The sequence below is a fragment of the Lupinus angustifolius genome, chromosome LG13 (genome assembly GCF_001865875.1).
Source record: "Lupinus angustifolius cultivar Tanjil chromosome LG13, LupAngTanjil_v1.0, whole genome shotgun sequence".
NCBI classification, from domain to species: Eukaryota; Viridiplantae; Streptophyta; class Magnoliopsida; order Fabales; family Fabaceae; genus Lupinus; species Lupinus angustifolius.
Window position 1 is genome coordinate 1,775,448 of NC_032021.1, and position 25,651 is coordinate 1,801,098.

At 33.8% G+C, this 25,651-nt stretch overlaps 2 protein-coding genes and 1 non-coding gene across 4 annotated transcripts; all 3 read right to left on the reverse strand.

The window, feature by feature from the left end:
- TRNAT-UGU lies at window positions 792–863 on the reverse strand. The gene has a single exon. It is a non-coding gene; the product is annotated as a tRNA-Thr (tRNA).
- On the reverse strand, window positions 2,309–16,879 carry LOC109325259 (eIF-2-alpha kinase GCN2). Of its 2 annotated transcripts, XM_019557512.1 has the most exons (28): window positions 16,714–16,879; window positions 16,513–16,635; window positions 16,334–16,439; window positions 16,121–16,225; window positions 15,485–15,863; window positions 14,487–14,617; window positions 14,317–14,403; window positions 14,128–14,214; window positions 13,932–14,043; window positions 13,240–13,351; window positions 12,703–12,757; window positions 12,278–12,447; window positions 10,813–10,997; window positions 10,208–10,356; window positions 9,834–10,083; window positions 8,702–8,981; window positions 8,507–8,600; window positions 7,832–7,912; window positions 6,702–6,758; window positions 6,198–6,329; window positions 6,034–6,117; window positions 5,784–5,892; window positions 5,559–5,695; window positions 4,490–4,597; window positions 4,140–4,225; window positions 3,733–3,835; window positions 3,528–3,650; window positions 2,309–2,714 (listed from the first exon to the last, which is right to left on the reverse strand). In XM_019557512.1, exons 1-28 carry the CDS (start codon window positions 16,851–16,853, stop codon window positions 2,604–2,606), a joined length of 3,696 nt encoding a protein of 1,231 aa, XP_019413057.1. In that variant the 5' UTR covers window positions 16,854–16,879; the 3' UTR covers window positions 2,309–2,603. The 2 variants fall into 2 exon arrangements, with proteins under 2 accessions (XP_019413057.1, XP_019413058.1); XM_019557513.1 differs by lacking the exon at window positions 16,714–16,879 and having other exon boundaries at window positions 16,334–16,414; window positions 16,513–16,604.
- LOC109363495 (eIF-2-alpha kinase GCN2-like) lies at window positions 17,781–24,684 on the reverse strand. Its single transcript, XM_019609759.1, has 15 exons — window positions 24,513–24,684; window positions 24,312–24,434; window positions 24,133–24,238; window positions 23,920–24,024; window positions 23,284–23,662; window positions 22,286–22,416; window positions 22,116–22,202; window positions 21,927–22,013; window positions 21,731–21,842; window positions 21,039–21,150; window positions 20,502–20,556; window positions 20,077–20,246; window positions 18,612–18,796; window positions 18,007–18,155; window positions 17,781–17,882 (listed from the first exon to the last, which is right to left on the reverse strand). Exons 1-15 carry the CDS (start codon window positions 24,650–24,652, stop codon window positions 17,781–17,783), a joined length of 2,043 nt encoding a protein of 680 aa, XP_019465304.1. The 5' UTR covers window positions 24,653–24,684.

A 25,651-nucleotide genomic window follows, 5' to 3' on the forward strand; every position in this document is an offset into this window, starting at 1 on the left:
ACATGCTTAGTAGGATCCAACTCATTTCCAGGTTGATATCCTCTTAATCATGTAGTTTAACATCTGATTAATCTCAATAGAACAAAAAAGAGAAATTTGTTTCCGCTGCACCAACAATAAGTTATCTTATTCTTGTGCATAGTAAAAAAATGTAAATATTTTTTGAATTTTTAATAGAATTTATATTTTCTAGACCAATCCCCCATTTTAGTGCATGGATTAACACAAAATGGGATAAATGATATGATATTATTAGAAAAGAAGGGATAAGAAATGAGGATTCTCCTAGTTTGTGGAAGATAACTAGAGACAAATTCCAATTCTAAACCATGCAAATGAAATAAAATGAAAAAGAGAAGCACGTAACTCCTACTACTATTACTTTCCCCAAAGTTATTGTACCTATATTCTCCACATGAAAGCATATTTGTCTCAAACTAAACAATGCATGGTTCAGGAAATTGATACGATTCTTAAGTAGTTTTGTTGGATTTTAATACTTTAATTTGGCACGTTATAAGGTTCCACATATGTGATATATAATTAATCTATAATGACTAGTGATAGTGATTGTCATTATTTTCGGATAAGAAATATTTATTATTATGATCTTGCATTGTAGTACCAATATGTTGTCTTGTGCAGAACCTGATTCATTCGTTGACAAATTTTCATCTTCCAAATTATCTTCAATTTCTTTCTTAGTTGTGTTATTCATGCATCATATAATTAATAAGTTATGTTGTGTTCAATATTTATCTAATTGAAAAAAGAAAAACAGAAAAAGAAAATGCCCTCACGCAGGATCGAACTACGGACCTTCAGTTTACAAGACTGACGCTCTACCACTGAGCTATAAGGGCTTGTTGATACTCTTTTTCATACTTTATTAAGTAGTAATTAAGTGATGTCCTTTTCACATTTTAAAGAGAGAATGCAAGGTTGTGAGCGGTTGTTGATGAGTTTTGCAGCGTCAATTGTATAGAGTGTAAAATCTATACACATATATTCTATTATTCATTCTTCATTTGGATTAGCTTTTTTAAAAGTCAAAAGTCAACCATAATTAAACATTATGATAGATAATGTAATTACAATTTATAAAACTTATACAGTGTATATATACTTTTTCTCTAATTGTTTATTCGCTTCATCATATTTTGCTACTTCAATTCTTTTATAAATAGAAGGTAGAGTAGGATGAGTTGCTCCATTCTAAAATCAACCACATACATAGCTTCTAATGTTACTTTCAAGAGGAATTGAACTAACACTTTACTCTCAACCTGGTCGATTTTATTTGTTTAGAAAAACGTTATTGGCTTATAAAATATTAATTCCAGGCGCGTTGTAATTATAGTTTGTTTTAAAACCGTACCGGTTATCAGGGTACTGGTATAGTGGTACAGTGGTTCAACCAATGATTCAGTAATTAAACCGCATGCCGGTTAAACCGGACATACCTACTTATATTTATATATATAAACCTATAACAAAAAAATTCAAAATAGATAGATACTCAATTTTATAATCCATATATGGGTCACCTTGTAATGAGTTTTTAAGTTTTTTAAAAAAAAAAAAATATATATATATATATATATATATAAACCAACCAGTTTAGTAAAATACCAGCCGGTTCATCAGTTTTGGTCGGTTTTTGACCGGTTTTGACCATTTGATACTTGACCGGTTCAACATCTGTACCGTACCGGTTAGGGGCCCAGTTCACCGGTTTTCCGGTTGAACCGGCCGGTCCAGTATGGTTTTTATAACTATGGTTTGTTTTTTTATTTGGCTAATTCTCTGATACATAACCGTTTTAAATTGTGGTTCTCAGTGGGAATTGAGACCATAATATTGCATTACATTTCCTCATTTGATTCTAATTATTAGGCCAAATTGTACAACACTCGCGATTTAGATGCTCTAGTGTGGGGCAGTGGGATTCATCTTGAATTCTTGATGTAACAGGAGACTTGTGACCTTTCTTTTCTGTGCTTGGGTTAGCACAAACAAAACAAACTATTATAAAAAGATTTTAAAATGTATGAGATGTCACTATATAGTTTTTATATTGTTGGTACATCATCTATCATTAATTTGTATTACTTTTGTTGAATTAATGTTAAGTGAATGATTTGCGGACAGTATAAAAAACACTTACATTGTCCATGTATACATATTAAATCCGTATAAAAATGTATAGTCCAGCTGAAATAAGATTGATAGAACTTGAAGTTCAGCCGCTATAAAAGTTTAATAATCAAATGCAATATAAAATCTTAAAAGCTAAACAAATATTTCTATAGCTCTAAACTCATCCATAACTAACCCGTCCAGATAAATGAGTCAAAACAATTAATACACTATTTAGTATTTACATCTTTACATCATAACTATTTTTGGTGAATTACATCATCACAATTATGCACCAAAAAATCAAATAATGCTGCAAAACTGATTTACATGAATTCTACATTTTGGAAAAGGAAGGCATCTCTCGTTGATAATCTGGTTTCTCTCAAAATCTAAAATCTAAAATCTAAAATCTATTGATGTATATAGAGGCAAAACAAATTGAGCTTCTAAGAACAACATCATCAAACCCAAATGGAGGGGTTTCTAAATTGTGTTGCCATAGCATCCAACAGAAACTTGATTAAGTTTTCTCTCTCAACATTCTTCTCCTTCTTTAGCTCAAGGTGTCGAACCTGGAGGTGATTAGAATAAGTTAATATAACATTTTCTTGGGAGAAGATTACATACTTTCATGTTGGTCATGCTTACTTCAATGGAAATTATTAGATAGCTGATACAAGCCTTCATTGATAAAATTATCATTAGATATTAACAACAACTTAAGAGCATCGATATGTTTAGCATATCAAGAATTCAACCCAAACTATTATAATAACCAATTGAATGTTCATAATTCTAGGATTGACCAGTAAAAAGAAAAAATGATGATGTGTTTATTTCGTTAATTAGCGGATCCCATCTAGTGGGATAAGAGCTTGTTTGTTGTTGTTGAGTTTATTTAGGTTAATTAAATCCTAACGCCCACCTTCTAACATCCAAATTCTTTTTTCTCATTCCGACCTCTTAAGTCATTCTTGGTCATCCTCTTCAATTCTCATAACAGGTTTTTTCAACTCCACCCTCGGACGGGAGCACATCTGTTGTCCCATAAGTTGTGCCACTACTTGTGTCACTAGCCTGTCATTGGTTGAAAAAATCTATTTAAGTTAAAAAACTGATAGTTAATTATTTTCCTAACCAATCACAGTTGATGGCACATGCAGTGGCATAACTTGTGGGACAACAGATGTGTACCTCCTCGGACCTAGTTCAAATTAATTAACTAACGCACTGACAAAGTTTCTTGAGGTTTTATATGATGTAGACTGTAGAAAGCCAACAAATTTTTTTGGAATCTAAATTCCCTAAGATTGAGGTATAAGATGTAAATTTTAATAGAAACCATATGGGACAGTGCACCGAAGAACATTTACATTACACATTACCTTAACAGAACCTGTTTGTGAGACACCTGCATCGGTAATGATGACAAGAAATTTGATATCATGTTCATAGGCATACTCATACTGCTCTGTAAGACTTGGATCACGGGTGGGAACAAAATCAGCCTGATAACATGGAAGACTAGTGAGCAGAAGCTTAAGTTATAATTCTCAGTTATGCAGATTAAAGTTGTTCGGATATCTCAACCTTAAAGTTCTCATCCCATAAATCAGCGACTAGTTCCATGCGCTGTACCAGCAGACCACCTCCTCCTCTTGAACAGACAAGAATGTTGGTGCTGGCTTCATTTCTGAAACAGTTGAGAAAGTATCCTACTAAGTGTTGTATTTATATACTTGAAATGAGAGGTTTTCTGATTTGAACGACTTGAGAGAGACCCATCTCAACTACTGTATTTATAATTATATTCCATTTACTATATAAAAAAATCACAGCCCTCAAAATTTAGAGATTGAACAACTACACAATCTAAGTTTGTTAGTATCAGCTGGAATTGATAAGATTCAGCTAATACCAGCATGTGCAATAACATGGGTGTCGAGGAGTTTGTAAAAAGTAAAAATAACAAGGAGTACTAGTTGAAGAACACTAACCTGATGGGCTTAAAATCTACAGGACAATTCTGAATTACTGTCTCTAGTGCAAGGCTAGTCCCCACACCACTGGGAGGATTTCCTTTCTGGAAAATGAAGAAGACAAGCAATTATAATAATATAAAATATACACACAAAAAGCTGTAAGTAATTTTCAGAGTGCAAGCAGGAAGCAAACACCCCAAAACTGAGGCATAGGCAAGTGAAACACGTGAAATCACCAGTTACAGACAGTTGACAAAAATATGTTCAGAGAAAAAGGTTGGGATTAGTAAATATCTAGATCATGAGTTATGTATGTTGATGGTGGTAGCTAATCAGAAGAAAAAAAATGTGTATGCATAACCTACATGGTCACGACTCCACAACTGATTAAGCAAATAGTCATACCGACCACCAACAGCCAGCAAGGCACCTTCAGAGAGTGATCCAGGATTGTTCTCCTTCCTTAGGTATACCTTCCAAGAAAAGTTCAACTTCATCAGGATCATCAAACATACATACATTATCCCTTTGTATCCTTGATATGCAATTTCAAGAACCATCAGGCAACATTAATATTTCAAATATTAAGAAGGGCCTAGTTCATTATCAATCGAAATGCACAGGTTTATGGAACAGGGATAAATTTATTTTACAAGTAAAATCATGGCCAACTAACTAAATTGATAAATGTAGCAAAAGCACATCATAAAAATATATGATAAAAGGTAGAAAAACAGGATTTCAGTGCATTTTCTATATTATTTACAACACGTTACAATGTCATTTTGATATTCTTTTTCATATGCAAAATAGGATGGTCAAAATTACAGAAGGCACCAAGTGAGTGCAAATACATGATAAGAAAAACATGGTTAGTAGACTGATAGATTCAAGTTCAATCATTGGCAAACCGATGTGTAAGAAAAACTAAAGGCAAGAGATTAATAATGTTTTTGCACAAGTAAATTATCAACTGTTGTGTGATGTCTAGGAAGTAGTGTAAGATATATAAACTGCGGTAGAGAAGGGGGAATAGTAAGAGTAATTGAATTATGAAATTCTCTGATTGAATTGAAATTATTAGTTAGATTGGTTACAAGAGAGGCTAAGCTTATATAGAAGCTGTCAGTTAGGACAGCTGTCAATAAAGCCTAACCACTTCTGTTCACTCAGCAGAGGAAGGTGTAGAACATAAGCCTATTGCACTCTAATGTTTTAAAAGGCTCAATAAAGTTCCTATTTAACACAACAAATTGATGGATACAAGTGATGCACATATGTTAGTGCATATTACTAACATATCACTCCAAGTCTCCTAGTGTTATATTTACAACAGAAAAGTCACTAGTAGGGGAGTGAGGAATGTTTGTCACAAAAGCGCGATAATGGTACTCAAAAAATAAATCTCGATTTTTAAAAGAAGATTTATACTACCTGAAAAAATAAATCTCGATGATAACTTTCAGTTGGTGGCATTAATGCATCTACATAGACATTTTTGTCGATTCTCCAAATTCTCAAAAAACTTAAGAGCTCCGATAATTCATCAAGTGCCTTGCATGTACGTTTATCTGCAGTAGCTTACAATTTTCTAATAAGAATGAAGCTCCTTCTGTATGGCATAATTGTATAATACATCTATAACTACAAAGATAGTACCAGATGGAAGAGCTCCTCTTAATCTGGGAAGTGCCAGATCTGCAGCTCCACAGAATCTTAGACCTACTGTCTGCAACCTATTTACCATAGCTTCTGCTAAATTCAGTTCCTGGTAAAGCATTTAAAATACAAATAATTCCATCTGAGAATTGTTCTCTAAGGAGATCGTTACTACTGAAATGAAACTAACATAACCTCAACAATAGTTGTTGCAGCCCAATCTACAAGATTTCTTTACAATTTTTCTCACCTGCAAAAGCTGCCGCCTTATCACTACCCATTTCGATTTTCTTTCAGAGGATTGTGGACGCAAAGAGCTCATCATTGAAAGAAGCTTCAGAAAAATAAATGTTTGTCATGCTACATACTTATAAACTTAATACTGCAGGTTTCATGATTGCACAACTAACATACCTCCGCTACTTTAAGTCTATGTTCTACTTTGACTCCAATCCATGACCAAATTGCATCCAGTAGGGCACCATGGTTTAGATGAATGTCACATGAATCTGCATGGAAAAAGCAAGTGACTATGTCCCTTGTCACCTGTAATAATACAAAGGTAAATATGCTAACAGTAGTACCACAGAACAATCAACATCTTCATTAGACACAAGGTTCAAAGATTTAAGAGAGACACAGAATGAACAAATCATGGGTTATGTAACAAGATTCTGTCCTCTGTATTTCATTTTGAAAAAAAATGAAATAAGAACGGGTTTATTTGCAATGCTAATGAAATCCAGGACTTTCCCTTCAATTGCTAAAACCAGATCGTATCAGATCCAAGACTAACTACCAAGCATTGCAATGCTGTAATGGATAAACATGTATATCAAAATGCAGAACTTAATGATGAAAAGGAAAATGATACCTGAAAAAACTACAACAATTTAAAAATACAGTAGAAAACAGCACCTTTATGACTTCTGCCTCTGTCAAAGCTGAGGTACCACCAATAATGTCAAAATCTCCCTGTGGGCAATGATTTAGTATTAAATACGTTAATGGGTAAAAATTCTTCAGAAGCAACACTATGTTGCAAAAAGATTGTCAATGGAATACGGAAGAAAATATTCATGATAGCTTCATATACTTCTTTCGCCAAAATTTAACGAAAACGGAAAAAATCAACACGGGAGAATTATTAGTTATCATTTATATTTTTTTTCTCAAAAGAGATGATATTATCCTATTGGAGAATTGAGAGAGGAATTAAATGAAAAGCAAGAAATATGAAGCTAGAAATGTGAAGACAGACTTTAGAAGCACATGACTTTCGTAAGTCGAACTAAGACAAAGTGTATGGAGTGTAAGTTTAGCAAGAGGCGAACAAACATTAATATAGAGATAAAGAATGGAGATAATATCATACCACAAGTGACTAGATTTAAATATCTTGGGTCAATCAAACATAACAAGAAAACCGAAGGAGATGTAGACCATAGAATTCAAGAGGAGAAGATGAAATGACGAAGGGCATCAGGTGTCGTATGTGAAAGAAGGTGTCACTCAAGCTTAAAGGAAAATTTTATTGCACAACTATAAGACCAACAATACCATATGAGACTGAATGTTTGGTGGTAAAATATCAACAAGAGAATAAATTCAATGCAACAGAAATTAGAATATTGCATTGGAAGAGTGGACACAACAGATAAGATAAAATTAGGAGAAAGTTGGGGTAACTCATAGTGCAAAAGAAATGGTAGAATCACGTCTTACGTTGCTTGGGCATGTATGGATGGATGAGATCAAGAGACCGTTAGAAGCTCCAATAAGAATAGTAGATCGAATGGAGGTTAGCCAAATTTCTAGAGGCAAAGGGAAGCCAAGAAAATACATAGGCGAAAGGACTAGGAAATATTTAGATATCAATATTTTGTCAATAAACATGATTTATGATAAAGCACTATAACATCGTTTGACCATGCAGTTGGCCTCACCTAATTGGACTAGGATTTGGTTGTTGTTGTATTTATATCATTCCTTCAAATTTATTCAAAGAAATAAGACAAACATGTGAAACATTCATATTTTAATAATACCTGAAGGTAGCGGTTTGGTGATGAATGTCCAACTGCTCTTCTGTAGACACACGATATCTCATATCGTTTGAATGTAGATTTCTACAAAATGTAGATTCAAGTCTTAGATTTCAGTTTTCATGCCATTCTGAAATTCAGTTAAAATTATAAAACACTTTTCTTCCTCTACATTCTTTTCTAGGCAGTGTGGAGATGGGATTGACAAGTCTACTGACAAGTCAGAGTTGTACATTTATAAAAAATTCTTGCTTTAACATTTTCAATTCAGCTCTTTTCTTGAACATCTAACGAGATCAACAAATTCATTATGTTAACTCTGCATCCTAGTGAAACTTGAAGGATTGCATGATGGTACTTTTGTTTTCTCAAAGTACCACATTGTTCTGCTTGAAGAGCATTGTTTATATTCTAAATCTAATAGTACAAAGCACATTGTTCTCTGTCCATTAAAAGCATCATTTGCAAACCCATACAACAACCCCATACTAGTAAGTGCAAAATTATATCTCCATATCTGTAAATCTAATATTGCAACAGAACCCAAAACTTCTTATTTCCATGGTCTACCCAGCATTACAATATTGACTGTTTTATGCAATGGCTGTATATTTTAACAACGTGAAATATAGTTGAAGAAAAAGGAATGAAATAAAATCAAGCTAACATATCCAGTACCTGATTAGATATAATCCAATTCACAAAAGGCAAGCGCAGCTCGTGGCAAAGTTCAAGCATATCTCCCCCATGGGTCAGAAGTTTAACTGCATTTCTACTCAACAAAAATCAAAACCAGAAATGTCATTTAGGATGTCAAGTCCACAAAGAACTATGTCAAACAAAGTAGCATAGAACTTTAATTAAGATATTGACCTATTAAACTGTGGGGAATCGTCCAGTAAGTGCACTGTTAATATTTCTAGTCGCTTTGCACAATGCTGTCTGAAAATTTCCTTGTTGACATCTACGACATAATCTCTAACCTCAGTTTCAAATTCTGTGCAATGAATGGATGAACTGTTATCTCCCACTGACCCCAATCCACCAGCCTGACGAGTGTGCTTAGTGCTTAACATCTCTTCATCAAAGATAGCATTTAAAACTTTATCATATATGCTTCTATCCTCTGATTTCTGCATTGTGCGTAGGATATCTGAACATGGAAAACTAACTTATTTGAGACGGTGAGAGAAATTTACAAAAAATTATTAAAATCAACTCCGAATAAAGGCAAATAAATCTTTCATGTCTAGATAAACTCATCATGACTTTTCAATTTGCATTATTAACTGTATTCAACAAGATCATCTGACTGTTCCTATTTTTGTATGTTTAACACTCAAAGTTTCATTCATAAAAAAATTACCTATAAACATCAAGAGAGAGAAATGTGTACTTTGATAAATAATTATTTTCAAAAAGTTCTAGTCAGCTGATGTAACTAACTCATGAAGCAGTTATTCATCAGGAAATGAAAAAACTTAATGTGTGTTTGGACTACAAAATAAAAATGAGGCGGCCCTAATTTAACAAAAAATTATAACTATGTGAAACCTTAACACCAAATGTTTAACAAAAATGAGGACCCCACGCGAATAGTGAGTGAGTGAGGTAAGTCTTCATTTCTTGTTCAGCTGGTGTTGCCTATTGGGGGCTTGGGGTTAAAGACCAACAGTAACAATTTCTTATTTTTTGGGCTCCATTTCAGAAAGGACCATATAACATCGCCCTATGTTGCCTCCCCTTAGGGTCAACCCTGAAGGCTACATGTATCTACCCTCTCCAGACTCCACCGGGTATGAGCCTTGTGCACTGGGTGTGCCTACCTTATTGCCTAGAACAAATTAATATTGTGCACTATACTATGTTCATGAGTAGCATAATATGGGGGGAAATTATAGTTTACACATGACTCATGATTGATAGCCCAACGGCATTGTTATCCATGCAGGTTGGATACAAGAATACATTATCATAATGCACAATAAAGGTCTTAATCACTTACCATCTAATAATTCAGACTCCATCCGTGGAGGAAATGCATTATGTAGAAGTTCTGTGGCAGAAGGACGGTCAGAAGGACCTGAAGACATTAACTTTCGCAGCAAGGATTCCTGTTCTGGAAACTCAGCAACCCACGCAGGAGGCAATTCTCCTTTCTGCTTTAGATCAGATAAAACAACATGTCGCTCCATTGCTGTCTGAAATGGGTGCCAAAGCTCAAAGAAAACCACCCCTGAGCTGTACATATCAGCCTGTGCTCAAGTAAACCCAAGAATTACATACAGTAGCTTCTAGAAAACGTAATATATATCCGCAGAGGTTATGAGCAGGTATAAACCTACAAGTTGGAATAAATTAATGGTGAATGCTTCACACCTTTTCATCAATCTTGGGCCATCCTTGCTCAATTTCAGGAGCTGTATAGAAATAAGTCCCAACTTGCCCAGTACCATCAATGGAGAGAGCAGTCGTATCAACAGGGTGGCCCATATCTTGATCCAGCTGCTCCAACTTCAAGAACTTGGCTGGAAAAAAAGAACATTCGGAATTGATATTGCATCCACAAACAAACTCTACTCCTTTCTAGAGTAGAATGACCAATCACTAACATTGAGAACCTCCAACAAAAAGCTGTTTACTAAGTATCTAAGCCCTCAAATGGACGGATGGTTTTTACTTTAGGGGAGAAAAAACTCCTCCAATTTTTTGTCATTGAACTAATATGCATCTTAATTCCTTTACCAATGACCTAAACTGTAAATAGAAAAGTGTGAAATATTGTCCAATGTAATTTGCATAGGCAAACCAAAATGCAATTGGAAATCTTACTAGCTGATTTCTACACAGAATATATTATGATAAATTCATGACCACCATTCACATATTATTCTGAAATTATCCATTGTTACATTAAGGTACAAAAACTAAATATTGGAAGCATACAGGAAGAGAAAGGAAAATTAATGGAATCGTGATCTTACCAAGACCAAAATCACCGATCTTAATGTCATTGCGAGCATCAAAGAATATATTATTTGGTGTCAAGTCCCGATGAATTATTCCTTGTCCATGTATGTGTGCCAGGCCTTCCACTATTTGGCGAAACAAATGCCAAGCCAGTTCTTTGTCAAAGTGATTATACGATTCAAACATCTGGTGTAGAGTCCTTTATATCCGACAACCCACACACCCAAAAAAAGGTTGAAATACAGTGAATACGACAAATAGGAAAAGAGTATGTGTTTACATGTATATGTAGTATCCAAGGATTTTAGGAACAAACAATAACTCTACTATCAAACCTCAGTCTCTCTATTTGCTTGTTGCTTATAATTTCCAAATTCCATCGATGAGCAGTTACAGAACCAAATTGATGGATAAACAAAAAAAGATATTATGGAGATTGTTAGATATATAAAATCATTCATTTGCCTCACCCAACAGCTTAAGCTTATGGGATAGTTGGTTCTTGACAAAGATTAAGTTATCATCGGTCAATGGCATCCAAGGCGGTGGCTAGACTTTAAGAGAGTATGATCGTCTAGAGAGTGCGATTATACTTGTGATTATTAATTTGCAAATCAAGCATCCAAACCCTAATCACTGAAAATTTGATATTCTTTATTAGACTGTTATACAGTTCCACCAAGTCAACTTTGCAACATGAAACATCCAATTTACTCCATGACACCACTACAGTTCTATGTAACGGCATCACAATCTTTAACCCCCACCATGAGTCCATGACCTTAGTCCTTAATATTTAACTAAAGGATTACATGACCTAAAGCCTAAAGTGTTAAAAAAAGGGATAATACATTGTGACTTCAGAAGGGGGACTGGACTTAAAACATAGACAAAGGTAGGCTTATAACTACTTCATTTAAGAAGGAATTATTATAATACAGAAGAAATACTAGACACAAGAGCTTAAGTTATCAAAGAAAGACCCAAAAATGTTTGAAACAAGTAATATTAAGTTCACCCGATAAGGAGACAGACACCAAAAGCACCATCACATATTTTACCATTTTGTTAGTATTTAGACATTTTGAATGCCTATTAATCACAAGTAATTGCCCCAAGCCTCTAACAGAATAGTAAAATTTCCTAGCAACCAACTGAATAACAAAGTTTACTTGAATAATAAATGTTCCATCTTTCACATCCATAACTTACAAATTATATAAACTGCGAAAGGGAAAGACTTTTTTTTTATAAAAGAAGAGAAGATAACAACAAACAATTTGGAGGAAGGATATTGTTTAACGTAAAAGGAAAATACATACAATAGAGAGAGAAATACCAATGGAGCAAAGCTAAAACCACAATAATCCTAAATATAAACTAGTAGAGTACCATAGTCCGGAGTAAAGTCCATGGTATTACATTAAGCACGGTTCCCTAAATAAATCTGCATATAAAGTATAGAACTCATAATGATACCTGGGACAGTACTCCATTTGTATATAAAGGTATGTTGATTCGAGTTGATTCTCATGTCCTAAGGCATCATTGGTGCTGGCAGCTTTATAGCTGAAAGTAGAGCTCAGTGGAGTTGCTGAACCCCAAGCTGCATCACCATAAGAATCAACAACTCCAGTTTCAAACCACGCCTGGAAGTTTTACAGTTATTTAAATCATTGTATAAGCCCAAATATTGTGGATATAGAAAAATAAAAGTTATATTAGCATATCTACTCATAGACTCTTCCAGAAACTGGTTCTCTCTTGGAACATAGTGAAGGCAGTATTCACTACAAGTTATTATATCCCGAAAACCAGGGTGGGCGTATATAAAATACTACAACAATAAATAGAAAAGGTTTAAATAATAAGCAAACTGGTGCATTAAATGAGAAATGTTGTACCTGATAATACCGAACAACATGTTGGTGCTGCAAACGAGAAAGTGTCGCTACTTCCCTAATTTTCGCAGAGGATTGTGGATAAACAAGTGAGAAGCAGCAATGGAAAAGGGAATATAAAGGAAAACGGAAGAAAAATATAGGAAAAGGAACATAAATGGCCTTAGTCAAATAGTAACATTACTTTCAAAGAGGGTAAATTTTCAAGGACAATTATGGTTACTGCATTAAAATACTGTTCAATTACTGCAAAACTAATCATAAATTCAGGTGTGCAGGAGATGGATTAAAAAATGCACATGAACAACTAGATCAGGTAATATTTTCCAAAGTTAAATTGTTAATCAACATGGTTGCAAAGACTATGGTTACTTAATACAACAACGACTAAGCCTTAATCTCACTGGGTGAGATTGGGTGTTTACTTAATCATTACTAAAAATATTGATATTGGCGACAGAAATACGAATTAAAAGTGAAAGATTTATTTGGCTAAGGCTATAACATGCTCTCTGCCTGGCTTATAAAAAATAGGTTTACCTCAATATTCTGTCAGGCATGCTTTTGTCCTTGAGACGAATTTTCTTTACTGCATACTGCCTTCCATCGAGTTTATTTTTGCACAACACAACATGGCCAAAACCACCACGACCTGTTTCCAATGCAACATAAAACCTTTTATTAGAAAAATGAGAAAACTTTAGTTAACTACCAAATATAGTCAAAGAATTGAAAATCTATGTTTATGTAAGAGGGAGGGGTGAGCCTTGCCACAATGGTAAGGTTGCTTTCCTTTTAACTTGGAGGTCGTGGGTTCAAATCCTGGAAACAAACTCTTTGCTTACGAGGGTAAGGCTGTGTATGTCTAGCCTCCCAGGTCCCAACCCCCATTAAGTGGGAGCCCCATGCACTAGGCCACCCTTACGTAAGAGGGAAGACTAAGAAAAATGTATGCTTACAAAAGCACTCTAAAATTGCAAGCCAAACTTCAGACCACCAAAGTAAAGGACAAAACAATGCAACAAAATCAGCAGTTATGAATAGCTTAATCTCTTCAAATAACTGCCTAATCTGATTTCTAGCTAAGACATTTGCTTGGTACTTCAAAGCACAATTTCTAAGACCACAAAAAAATCTCGACTATCACTTCACCATAGTATATATAAAGGATACTGACACATCAGAATTATACATATACATATATACAACTCGAATAAATGAAGTTCATTTACCAAGAGGCCGTATTTCCTCGAAGTCATTCAGGTATCGAGAACTATTTGGAACTGTATTTGAGCCGCCAAGATCGGAAGAAGGCTTCCAAAATTGAGATACTCCTGATGAGGCCTAGACAAAAATAAATAAATAAATAAATAAATTAGTGGTGAGAAAGAAAATATATGTATGTGATGCACACAGGGAATTACTAACCAGGCGTTTCTGGAAAAGACGATCAAAGGTTTTGTTGAAAATGGAAGGCGGTTTAGAAGCCATGTCATGTGCCCGGTCAGATAAGATCTGGAAAATAACTCAAAATGATTAAGATCACTGTAAAGAAGACATTATTAAAAAATTAAAATAATAACATTTTTCTTGCTAAAGGAGTAATCTTTGTTGTACCCCTAAATTGTAAAGCTCTGTTGCAATTTGTGGCAAAGATTCAGCCAGTGTTCCTTTAGAAGCACAAGCAAGGCGAAGCAGGTGAACCTAATGCAAAAGGTAGCAAAACCTAATTAATGCTGCGCAAAATTCTCATCCACCGATGTGGTAAAGATAAATTTGAGTTTTACCATCATTAGATCCTTTTCAACTGTTTGAGATGCTTGGTGATGAGTCAAGGAGGCAGATGATGAAGACTCTGAAGACTCGCTTGCATACATATTTTCATTATCTTCTGTTGCATAATCATCAGCGATAGAATCTTGCAGGTGCATAGACAAAAAATTAATGAGTTTAAATAGACAAATATCTCAAACAGATACAAGCCAATTACAATACCAAGAAAAGTACAATAGGATTTTTAAAATTCAATGAAACATGCACAATTTGTCACCCATTCATAGAATGGAGGCACATTGCATAAATTCATAGAATTTCATGATAAATATCCATCATGTGATATCTTTATTACGTTACTTAGAACAAACCGAGACCTCTTTAGTGAACAAGATGAACCTAAAAATCCAGATAAGTGCGGGCGAAAACTGATAAAAGACCAGGTACTTAAGTCTCTTCTAACCAAGACTGGAAAATAGGCCTTTAACAGATTGTGACACAGGATGGCATAAGCAGACATAATGTTAAGTTTTCATTCAGCTATAAAATTACCATTTTGTTTGTTTTAAACTCTCGTTTATAGTATGATGATTTCTAACATCAAATTCAGATCCACCCAACAAATAAAATTTTATGGACTGTAAATTACACATTCAACATTCGTCATCTATAAAAATCTGACATTCCAGTATATTAAATTTTTTATGTAAACTTCCATCAAAAGTATGTACCATCCACCCAAATTGCTCAACTTTTTTCTTCAGAGTCAATGACCATAATCATAACTCTTTTCTAGCAGGTGAACAAGTTAACAAAAACACAAAATTCATTGGAAGACTTATCAATTGTAGCAATTAACAAGATGAACCTGGCCTGCTAAACACTGATCTTAGCAATGAATATTTCAAAAAATCATTTCCTTAATGGAGACACCGATATAGAACAGTAGAAGATATAGGAATAAAAGAAAGCAATATAACCAAATCATGTCCTTACATTACCTCTATCTCACCTTCATTGCCGTTCTCTACAAAATCCTCTACCAGGTGTCTACTTGAATTAGTCAAGGATGTGCTGTTGTTGTCATCTTCACTAACTTCTCCAACGGTTTCTAATTTGGCAGGGAGTTCTTGCAGTATTGACGGCTTTTCCTTGCTACCAGATTTCTTTTCCCGGGCCTCAAGACTGCGTTTAGAGGCATCTAACTTAGAGGGAGGAAGGGGAGAACTTTTTCCAGGAGATTCATCGATTCCAAAACCCCAATTCCATGACTCTCCATAGCCACTGAAAAGGTCTATAAAACCATAAACAAAAGATCTATTCCTATTTGAAGATGCAATATCCTTGAGTAACAATTCTTCATTGCCTTCATTAACTGAGTGCAAAACCTTCTACAAAGGAGGATAGAAAATATTATCATCCATTGAAGAAGCAATAAATATAACAGACACTTAGCATCAATAAAGTCAGTCATGGTAATGAAAGAACATGAACACTGACTTGTTCAATCTTATTATTATTTTGTTAAAATTAATATGTACCAAACTACCAATGTTGTTTTCAGTTATCATGAAAAAGTTAGAGTGCATAATAATAAGGGAACGAGTAACATAATAGATGAATAGAAAATAGAGCAAAATAAGCTCACAGAATCAGTTGATTTGGCAATAGGCTGGATTCCAGATAGAAACTCTTGAGCAGCCTCGACCAAATTAAAAATCATGACCCGTCCCTCCCTAGCATTCAAATTAGCCTGAAAAATAGTCGAACACAAAGTAAATACATTTCATTCATTCACAGTTGAAGACTAATCCCTTATGTAAATAGAATTGTTTAGAAACACAAACAAATATGAGCTCACCTGATCAAGAAGAAGAGACAAAAGTTGATCAGCATGAGATTGAGATAAGCCATTCTCAGGAGTAATATGAAGCTTAGGGCACTTGAAAGGATAACCAGGTAAGAACCTATCATTATTCATTATTCATTATTCATGAGTGAATGAGATTGCATTAATGCTTAATTCAAATAGGTACATACCTGACAAGAAGAAGAGCAGAAACATGAGAATCGTAAAATCCCATATCGTGAAAGTAAGGTCTAAGCTTAATAGCTATTTGAGATCCACTAACTATGTTGCAATCATCTTCAAATATAGCGCATCTAAATAGAACAAATTCAAATCAAATAAACATGAATATATGAATGAATGAATGAATGAATGAATGAAGGAATGATTACAAAGCGGTTATCTCTTCGGAGAGATCATTATCATCATCGACGGTGAATGGAGAAACATGATCTTTGCCTTTAGAGGGAGTTCTTCCACTACTCCTTCCACTTCCTCCTTTCTTCTTCTTCTTCTTTGAATTGTGTCCCATTCAATATTCACACTTCACAATTCTATCTCTTTACATTCATCAACTTCAAGGTAAAGATGGCTTTGTATGAGTTTTCAACTTTTCACTTTTTAAATATTTTAATTTGATATGACATTTTTAATATTAATAAATTTGTAACATAACAATGTTAAAATTAGATTTGAATACGTGAGATGACTCATCATTACTAACCTGTCAATCCGTCTGCTACATTCATATTTAACAGCTTTGTAGGCACTAAATATTAATCATGTTATTTTTTTCAACCCAAATCTACTAACAATTTTATTTTCTTAATATAGTATTATTTTAATAAGGTATTCATAATATTACTTTTATATATAAAATAAAAATATTAGATAATCAATTATATAAGAAATGATATACACATTGTGACAATAAATCATAGGTACATAAAGAGAGCATTTTTATTCACATACATAAAAATTATATAAGAACAAGAAATTGCTTTTTGAAAAAATAGAAATCAATTTTTTTTAGAGTAATAAGATTATTTCAATTAGAAGAGTATCTAGTTATATTTTGTAGGTAAGGAACTAACCATTTTGGGATATGAGTTGTTTCCATCAATAAATGTCGCTCACAATAGTCGAACTTTTAACTTTTTGATCTTTTAAAGATGTAGTGAGGTTTTACATCATTAAACAAATAGCTTGTTGGTCAAAATGAACTATCTATTTTGAGTCAAAAATATGTCGTTATTATGCACACATTAATAGACATGTATGGACATAATAATAAGTGACCATGAGCCGAATATGTTTGTCTTTTATTCAATCTTAAATATTGTGTGAGTGTAACTTTTGAACTAAAGTCGATCCTAAACTCAACGAAATTTAACCATATTTGAGTTCAATCATAATCAATTAAAATAAATAAATGAGTATAGTTCGATCTTATTCATTCTTAAAGGTGAGAATTAAAATTAAAAAAATGAAAATGAAACCTTGAGAGTCCAGATACTAAAATCTGCTCAAAGAAAACCACCCCTGAGCTGTACATATCAGCCTGTGCTCAAGTAAACCCAAGAATTACATACAGTAGCTTCTAGAAAACGTAATATATATCCGCAGAGGTTATGAGCAGGTATAAACCTACAAGTTGGAATAAATTAATGGTGAATGCTTCACACCTTTTCATCAATCTTGGGCCATCCTTGCTCAATTTCAGGAGCTGTATAGAAATAAGTCCCAACTTGCCCAGTACCATCAATGGAGAGAGCAGTCGTATCAACAGGGTGGCCCATATCTTGATCCAGCTGCTCCAACTTCAAGAACTTGGCTGGAAAAAAAGAACATTCGGAATTGATATTGCATCCACAAACAAACTCTACTCCTTTCTAGAGTAGAATGACCAATCACTAACATTGAGAACCTCCAACAAAAAGCTGTTTACTAAGTATCTAAGCCCTCAAATGGACGGATGGTTTTTACTTTAGGGGAGAAAAAACTCCTCCAATTTTTTGTCATTGAACTAATATGCATCTTAATTCCTTTACCAATGACCTAAACTGTAAATAGAAAAGTGTGAAATATTGTCCAATGTAATTTGCATAGGCAAACCAAAATGCAATTGGAAATCTTACTAGCTGATTTCTACACAGAATATATTATGATAAATTCATGACCACCATTCACATATTATTCTGAAATTATCCATTGTTACATTAAGGTACAAAAACTAAATATTGGAAGCATACAGGAAGAGAAAGGAAAATTAATGGAATCGTGATCTTACCAAGACCAAAATCACCGATCTTAATGTCATTGCGAGCATCAAAGAATATATTATTTGGTGTCAAGTCCCGATGAATTATTCCTTGTCCATGTATGTGTGCCAGGCCTTCCACTATTTGGCGAAACAAATGCCAAGCCAGTTCTTTGTCAAAGTGATTATACGATTCAAACATCTGGTGTAGAGTCCTTTATATCCGACAACCCACACACCCAAAAAAAGGTTGAAATACAGTGAATACGACAAATAGGAAAAGAGTATGTGTTTACATGTATATGTAGTATCCAAGGATTTTAGGAACAAACAATAACTCTACTATCAAACCTCAGTCTCTCTATTTGCTTGTTGCTTATAATTTCCAAATTCCATCGATGAGCAGTTACAGAACCAAATTGATGGATAAACAAAAAAAGATATTATGGAGATTGTTAGATATATAAAATCATTCATTTGCCTCACCCAACAGCTTAAGCTTATGGGATAGTTGGTTCTTGACAAAGATTAAGTTATCATCGGTCAATGGCATCCAAGGCGGTGGCTAGACTTTAAGAGAGTATGATCGTCTAGAGAGTGCGATTATACTTGTGATTATTAATTTGCAAATCAAGCATCCAAACCCTAATCACTGAAAATTTGATATTCTTTATTAGACTGTTATACAGTTCCACCAAGTCAACTTTGCAACATGAAACATCCAATTTACTCCATGACACCACTACAGTTCTATGTAACGGCATCACAATCTTTAACCCCCACCATGAGTCCATGACCTTAGTCCTTAATATTTAACTAAAGGATTACATGACCTAAAGCCTAAAGTGTTAAAAAAAGGGATAATACATTGTGACTTCAGAAGGGGGACTGGACTTAAAACATAGACAAAGGTAGGCTTATAACTACTTCATTTAAGAAGGAATTATTATAATACAGAAGAAATACTAGACACAAGAGCTTAAGTTATCAAAGAAAGACCCAAAAATGTTTGAAACAAGTAATATTAAGTTCACCCGATAAGGAGACAGACACCAAAAGCACCATCACATATTTTACCATTTTGTTAGTATTTAGACATTTTGAATGCCTATTAATCACAAGTAATTGCCCCAAGCCTCTAACAGAATAGTAAAATTTCCTAGCAACCAACTGAATAACAAAGTTTACTTGAATAATAAATGTTCCATCTTTCACATCCATAACTTACAAATTATATAAACTGCGAAAGGGAAAGACTTTTTTTTTATAAAAGAAGAGAAGATAACAACAAACAATTTGGAGGAAGGATATTGTTTAACGTAAAAGGAAAATACATACAATAGAGAGAGAAATACCAATGGAGCAAAGCTAAAACCACAATAATCCTAAATATAAACTAGTAGAGTACCATAGTCCGGAGTAAAGTCCATGGTATTACATTAAGCACGGTTCCCTAAATAAATCTGCATATAAAGTATAGAACTCATAATGATACCTGGGACAGTACTCCATTTGTATATAAAGGTATGTTGATTCGAGTTGATTCTCATGTCCTAAGGCATCATTGGTGCTGGCAGCTTTATAGCTGAAAGTAGAGCTCAGTGGAGTTGCTGAACCCCAAGCTGCATCACCATAAGAATCAACAACTCCAGTTTCAAACCACGCCTGGAAGTTTTACAGTTATTTAAATCATTGTATAAGCCCAAATATTGTGGATATAGAAAAATAAAAGTTATATTAGCATATCTACTCATAGACTCTTCCAGAAACTGGTTCTCTCTTGGAACATAGTGAAGGCAGTATTCACTACAAGTTATTATATCCCGAAAACCAGGGTGGGCGTATATAAAATACTACAACAATAAATAGAAAAGGTTTAAATAATAAGCAAACTGGTGCATTAAATGAGAAATGTTGTACCTGATAATACCGAACAACATGTTGGTGCTGCAAACGAGAAAGTGTCGCTACTTCCCTAATTTTCGCAGAGGATTGTGGATAAACAAGTGAGAAGCAGCAATGGAAAAGGGAATATAAAGGAAAACGGAAGAAAAATATAGGAAAAGGAACATAAATGGCCTTAGTCAAATAGTAACATTACTTTCAAAGAGGGTAAATTTTCAAGGACAATTATGGTTACTGCATTAAAATACTGTTCAATTACTGCAAAACTAATCATAAATTCAGGTGTGCAGGAGATGGATTAAAAAATGCACATGAACAACTAGATCAGGTAATATTTTCCAAAGTTAAATTGTTAATCAACATGGTTGCAAAGACTATGGTTACTTAATACAACAACGACTAAGCCTTAATCTCACTGGGTGAGATTGGGTGTTTACTTAATCATTACTAAAAATATTGATATTGGCGACAGAAATACGAATTAAAAGTGAAAGATTTATTTGGCTAAGGCTATAACATGCTCTCTGCCTGGCTTATAAAAAATAGGTTTACCTCAATATTCTGTCAGGCATGCTTTTGTCCTTGAGACGAATTTTCTTTACTGCATACTGCCTTCCATCGAGTTTATTTTTGCACAACACAACATGGCCAAAACCACCACGACCTGTTTCCAATGCAACATAAAACCTTTTATTAGAAAAATGAGAAAACTTTAGTTAACTACCAAATATAGTCAAAGAATTGAAAATCTATGTTTATGTAAGAGGGAGGGGTGAGCCTTGCCACAATGGTAAGGTTGCTTTCCTTTTAACTTGGAGGTCGTGGGTTCAAATCCTGGAAACAAACTCTTTGCTTACGAGGGTAAGGCTGTGTATGTCTAGCCTCCCAGGTCCCAACCCCCATTAAGTGGGAGCCCCATGCACTAGGCCACCCTTACGTAAGAGGGAAGACTAAGAAAAATGTATGCTTACAAAAGCACTCTAAAATTGCAAGCCAAACTTCAGACCACCAAAGTAAAGGACAAAACAATGCAACAAAATCAGCAGTTATGAATAGCTTAATCTCTTCAAATAACTGCCTAATCTGATTTCTAGCTAAGACATTTGCTTGGTACTTCAAAGCACAATTTCTAAGACCACAAAAAAATCTCGACTATCACTTCACCATAGTATATATAAAGGATACTGACACATCAGAATTATACATATACATATATACAACTCGAATAAATGAAGTTCATTTACCAAGAGGCCGTATTTCCTCGAAGTCATTCAGGTATCGAGAACTATTTGGAACTGTATTTGAGCCGCCAAGATCGGAAGAAGGCTTCCAAAATTGAGATACTCCTGATGAGGCCTAGACAAAAATAAATAAATAAATAAATAAATTAGTGGTGAGAAAGAAAATATATGTATGTGATGCACACAGGGAATTACTAACCAGGCGTTTCTGGAAAAGACGATCAAAGGTTTTGTTGAAAATGGAAGGCGGTTTAGAAGCCATGTCATGTGCCCGGTCAGATAAGATCTGGAAAATAACTCAAAATGATTAAGATCACTGTAAAGAAGACATTATTAAAAAATTAAAATAATAACATTTTTCTTGCTAAAGGAGTAATCTTTGTTGTACCCCTAAATTGTAAAGCTCTGTTGCAATTTGTGGCAAAGATTCAGCCAGTGTTCCTTTAGAAGCACAAGCAAGGCGAAGCAGGTGAACCTAATGCAAAAGGTAGCAAAACCTAATTAATGCTGCGCAAAATTCTCATCCACCGATGTGGTAAAGATAAATTTGAGTTTTACCATCATTAGATCCTTTTCAACTGTTTGAGATGCTTGGTGATGAGTCAAGGAGGCAGATGATGAAGACTCTGAAGACTCGCTTGCATACATATTTTCATTATCTTCTGTTGCATAATCATCAGCGATAGAATCTTGCAGGTGCATAGACAAAAAATTAATGAGTTTAAATAGACAAATATCTCAAACAGATACAAGCCAATTACAATACCAAGAAAAGTACAATAGGATTTTTAAAATTCAATGAAACATGCACAATTTGTCACCCATTCATAGAATGGAGGCACATTGCATAAATTCATAGAATTTCATGATAAATATCCATCATGTGATATCTTTATTACGTTACTTAGAACAAACCGAGACCTCTTTAGTGAACAAGATGAACCTAAAAATCCAGATAAGTGCGGGCGAAAACTGATAAAAGACCAGGTACTTAAGTCTCTTCTAACCAAGACTGGAAAATAGGCCTTTAACAGATTGTGACACAGGATGGCATAAGCAGACATAATGTTAAGTTTTCATTCAGCTATAAAATTACCATTTTGTTTGTTTTAAACTCTCGTTTATAGTATGATGATTTCTAACATCAAATTCAGATCCACCCAACAAATAAAATTTTATGGACTGTAAATTACACATTCAACATTCGTCATCTATAAAAATCTGACATTCCAGTATATTAAATTTTTTATGTAAACTTCCATCAAAAGTATGTACCATCCACCCAAATTGCTCAACTTTTTTCTTCAGAGTCAATGACCATAATCATAACTCTTTTCTAGCAGGTGAACAAGTTAACAAAAACACAAAATTCATTGGAAGACTTATCAATTGTAGCAATTAACAAGATGAACCTGGCCTGCTAAACACTGATCTTAGCAATGAATATTTCAAAAAATCATTTCCTTAATGGAGACACCGATATAGAACAGTAGAAGATATAGGAATAAAAGAAAGCAATATAACCAAATCATGTCCTTACATTACCTCTATCTCACCTTCATTGCCGTTCTCTACAAAATCCTCTACCAGGTGTCTACTTGAATTAGTCAAGGATGTGCTGTTGTTGTCATCTTCACTAACTTCTCCAACGGTTTCTAATTTGGCAGGGAGTTCTTGCAGTATTGACGGCTTTTCCTTGCTACCAGATTTCTTTTCCCGGGCCTCAAGACTGCGTTTAGAGGCATCTAACTTAGAGGGAGGAAGGGGAGAACTTTTTCCAGGAGATTCATCGATTCCAAAACCCCAATTCCATGACTCTCCATAGCCACTGAAAAGGTCTATAAAACCATAAACAAAAGATCTATTCCTATTTGAAGATGCAATATCCTTGAGTAACAATTCTTCATTGCCTTCATTAACTGAGTGCAAAACCTTCTACAAAGGAGGATAGAAAATATTATCATCCATTGAAGAAGCAATAAATATAACAGACACTTAGCATCAATAAAGTCAGTCATGGTAATGAAAGAACATGAACACTGACTTGTTCAATCTTATTATTATTTTGTTAAAATTAATATGTACCAAACTACCAATGTTGTTTTCAGTTATCATGAAAAAGTTAGAGTGCATAATAATAAGGGAACGAGTAACATAATAGATGAATAGAAAATAGAGCAAAATAAGCTCACAGAATCAGTTGATTTGGCAATAGGCTGGATTCCAGATAGAAACTCTTGAGCAGCCTCGACCAAATTAAAAATCATGACCCGTCCCTCCCTAGCATTCAAATTAGCCTGAAAAATAGTCGAACACAAAGTAAATACATTTCATTCATTCACAGTTGAAGACTAATCCCTTATGTAAATAGAATTGTTTAGAAACACAAACAAATATGAGCTCACCTGATCAAGAAGAAGAGACAAAAGTTGATCAGCATGAGATTGAGATAAGCCATTCTCAGGAGTAATATGAAGCTTAGGGCACTTGAAAGGATAACCAGGTAAGAACCTATCATTATTCATTATTCATTATTCATGAGTGAATGAGATTGCATTAATGCTTAATTCAAATAGGTACATACCTGACAAGAAGAAGAGCAGAAACATGAGAATCGTAAAATCCCATATCGTGAAAGTAAGGTCTAAGCTTAATAGCTATTTGAGATCCACTAACTATGTTGCAATCATCTTCAAATATAGCGCATCTAAATAGAACAAATTCAAATCAAATAAACATGAATATATGAATGAATGAATGAATGAATGAATGAAGGAATGATTACAAAGCGGTTATCTCTTCGGAGAGATCATTATCATCATCGACGGTGAATGGAGAAACATGATCTTTGCCTTTAGAGGGAGTTCTTCCACTACTCCTTCCACTTCCTCCTTTCTTCTTCTTCTTCTTTGAATTGTGTCCCATTCAATATTCACACTTCACAATTCTATCTCTTTACATTCATCAACTTCAAGGTAAAGATGGCTTTGTATGAGTTTTCAACTTTTCACTTTTTAAATATTTTAATTTGATATGACATTTTTAATATTAATAAATTTGTAACATAACAATGTTAAAATTAGATTTGAATACGTGAGATGACTCATCATTACTAACCTGTCAATCCGTCTGCTACATTCATATTTAACAGCTTTGTAGGCACTAAATATTAATCATGTTATTTTTTTCAACCCAAATCTACTAACAATTTTATTTTCTTAATATAGTATTATTTTAATAAGGTATTCATAATATTACTTTTATATATAAAATAAAAATATTAGATAATCAATTATATAAGAAATGATATACACATTGTGACAATAAATCATAGGTACATAAAGAGAGCATTTTTATTCACATACATAAAAATTATATAAGAACAAGAAATTGCTTTTTGAAAAAATAGAAATCAATTTTTTTTAGAGTAATAAGATTATTTCAATTAGAAGAGTATCTAGTTATATTTTGTAGGTAAGGAACTAACCATTTTGGGATATGAGTTGTTTCCATCAATAAATGTCGCTCACAATAGTCGAACTTTTAACTTTTTGATCTTTTAAAGATGTAGTGAGGTTTTACATCATTAAACAAATAGCTTGTTGGTCAAAATGAACTATCTATTTTGAGTCAAAAATATGTCGTTATTATGCACACATTAATAGACATGTATGGACATAATAATAAGTGACCATGAGCCGAATATGTTTGTCTTTTATTCAATCTTAAATATTGTGTGAGTGTAACTTTTGAACTAAAGTCGATCCTAAACTCAACGAAATTTAACCATATTTGAGTTCAATCATAATCAATTAAAATAAATAAATGAGTATAGTTCGATCTTATTCATTCTTAAAGGTGAGAATTAAAATTAAAAAAATGAAAATGAAACCTTGAGAGTCCAGATACTAAAATCTCATTTTT

Excerpts from the sequence above, each read along its gene's own strand:
- LOC109325259 (XM_019557512.1), bottom strand. The coding sequence starts at position 16,853 with ATGGGACACAATTCAAAGAAGAAGAAGAAGAAAGGAGGAAGTGGAAGG. Across the intron at positions 12,448-12,702 it reads ATGTTGTTCGGTATTATCAG|GCGTGGTTTGAAACTGGAGT; the intron begins GTACAACATTTC and ends TAAAACTTCCAG. Across the intron at positions 6,330-6,701 it reads CAGAGGCAGAAGTCATAAAG|GTGACAAGGGACATAGTCAC; the intron begins GTGCTGTTTTCT and ends GTATTATTACAG.
- LOC109363495 (XM_019609759.1), bottom strand. The coding sequence starts at position 24,652 with ATGGGACACAATTCAAAGAAGAAGAAGAAGAAAGGAGGAAGTGGAAGG. Across the intron at positions 23,663-23,919 it reads TTGCCAAATCAACTGATTCT|AAGGTTTTGCACTCAGTTAA; the intron begins GTGAGCTTATTT and ends CCTCCTTTGTAG. Across the intron at positions 20,247-20,501 it reads ATGTTGTTCGGTATTATCAG|GCGTGGTTTGAAACTGGAGT; the intron begins GTACAACATTTC and ends TAAAACTTCCAG.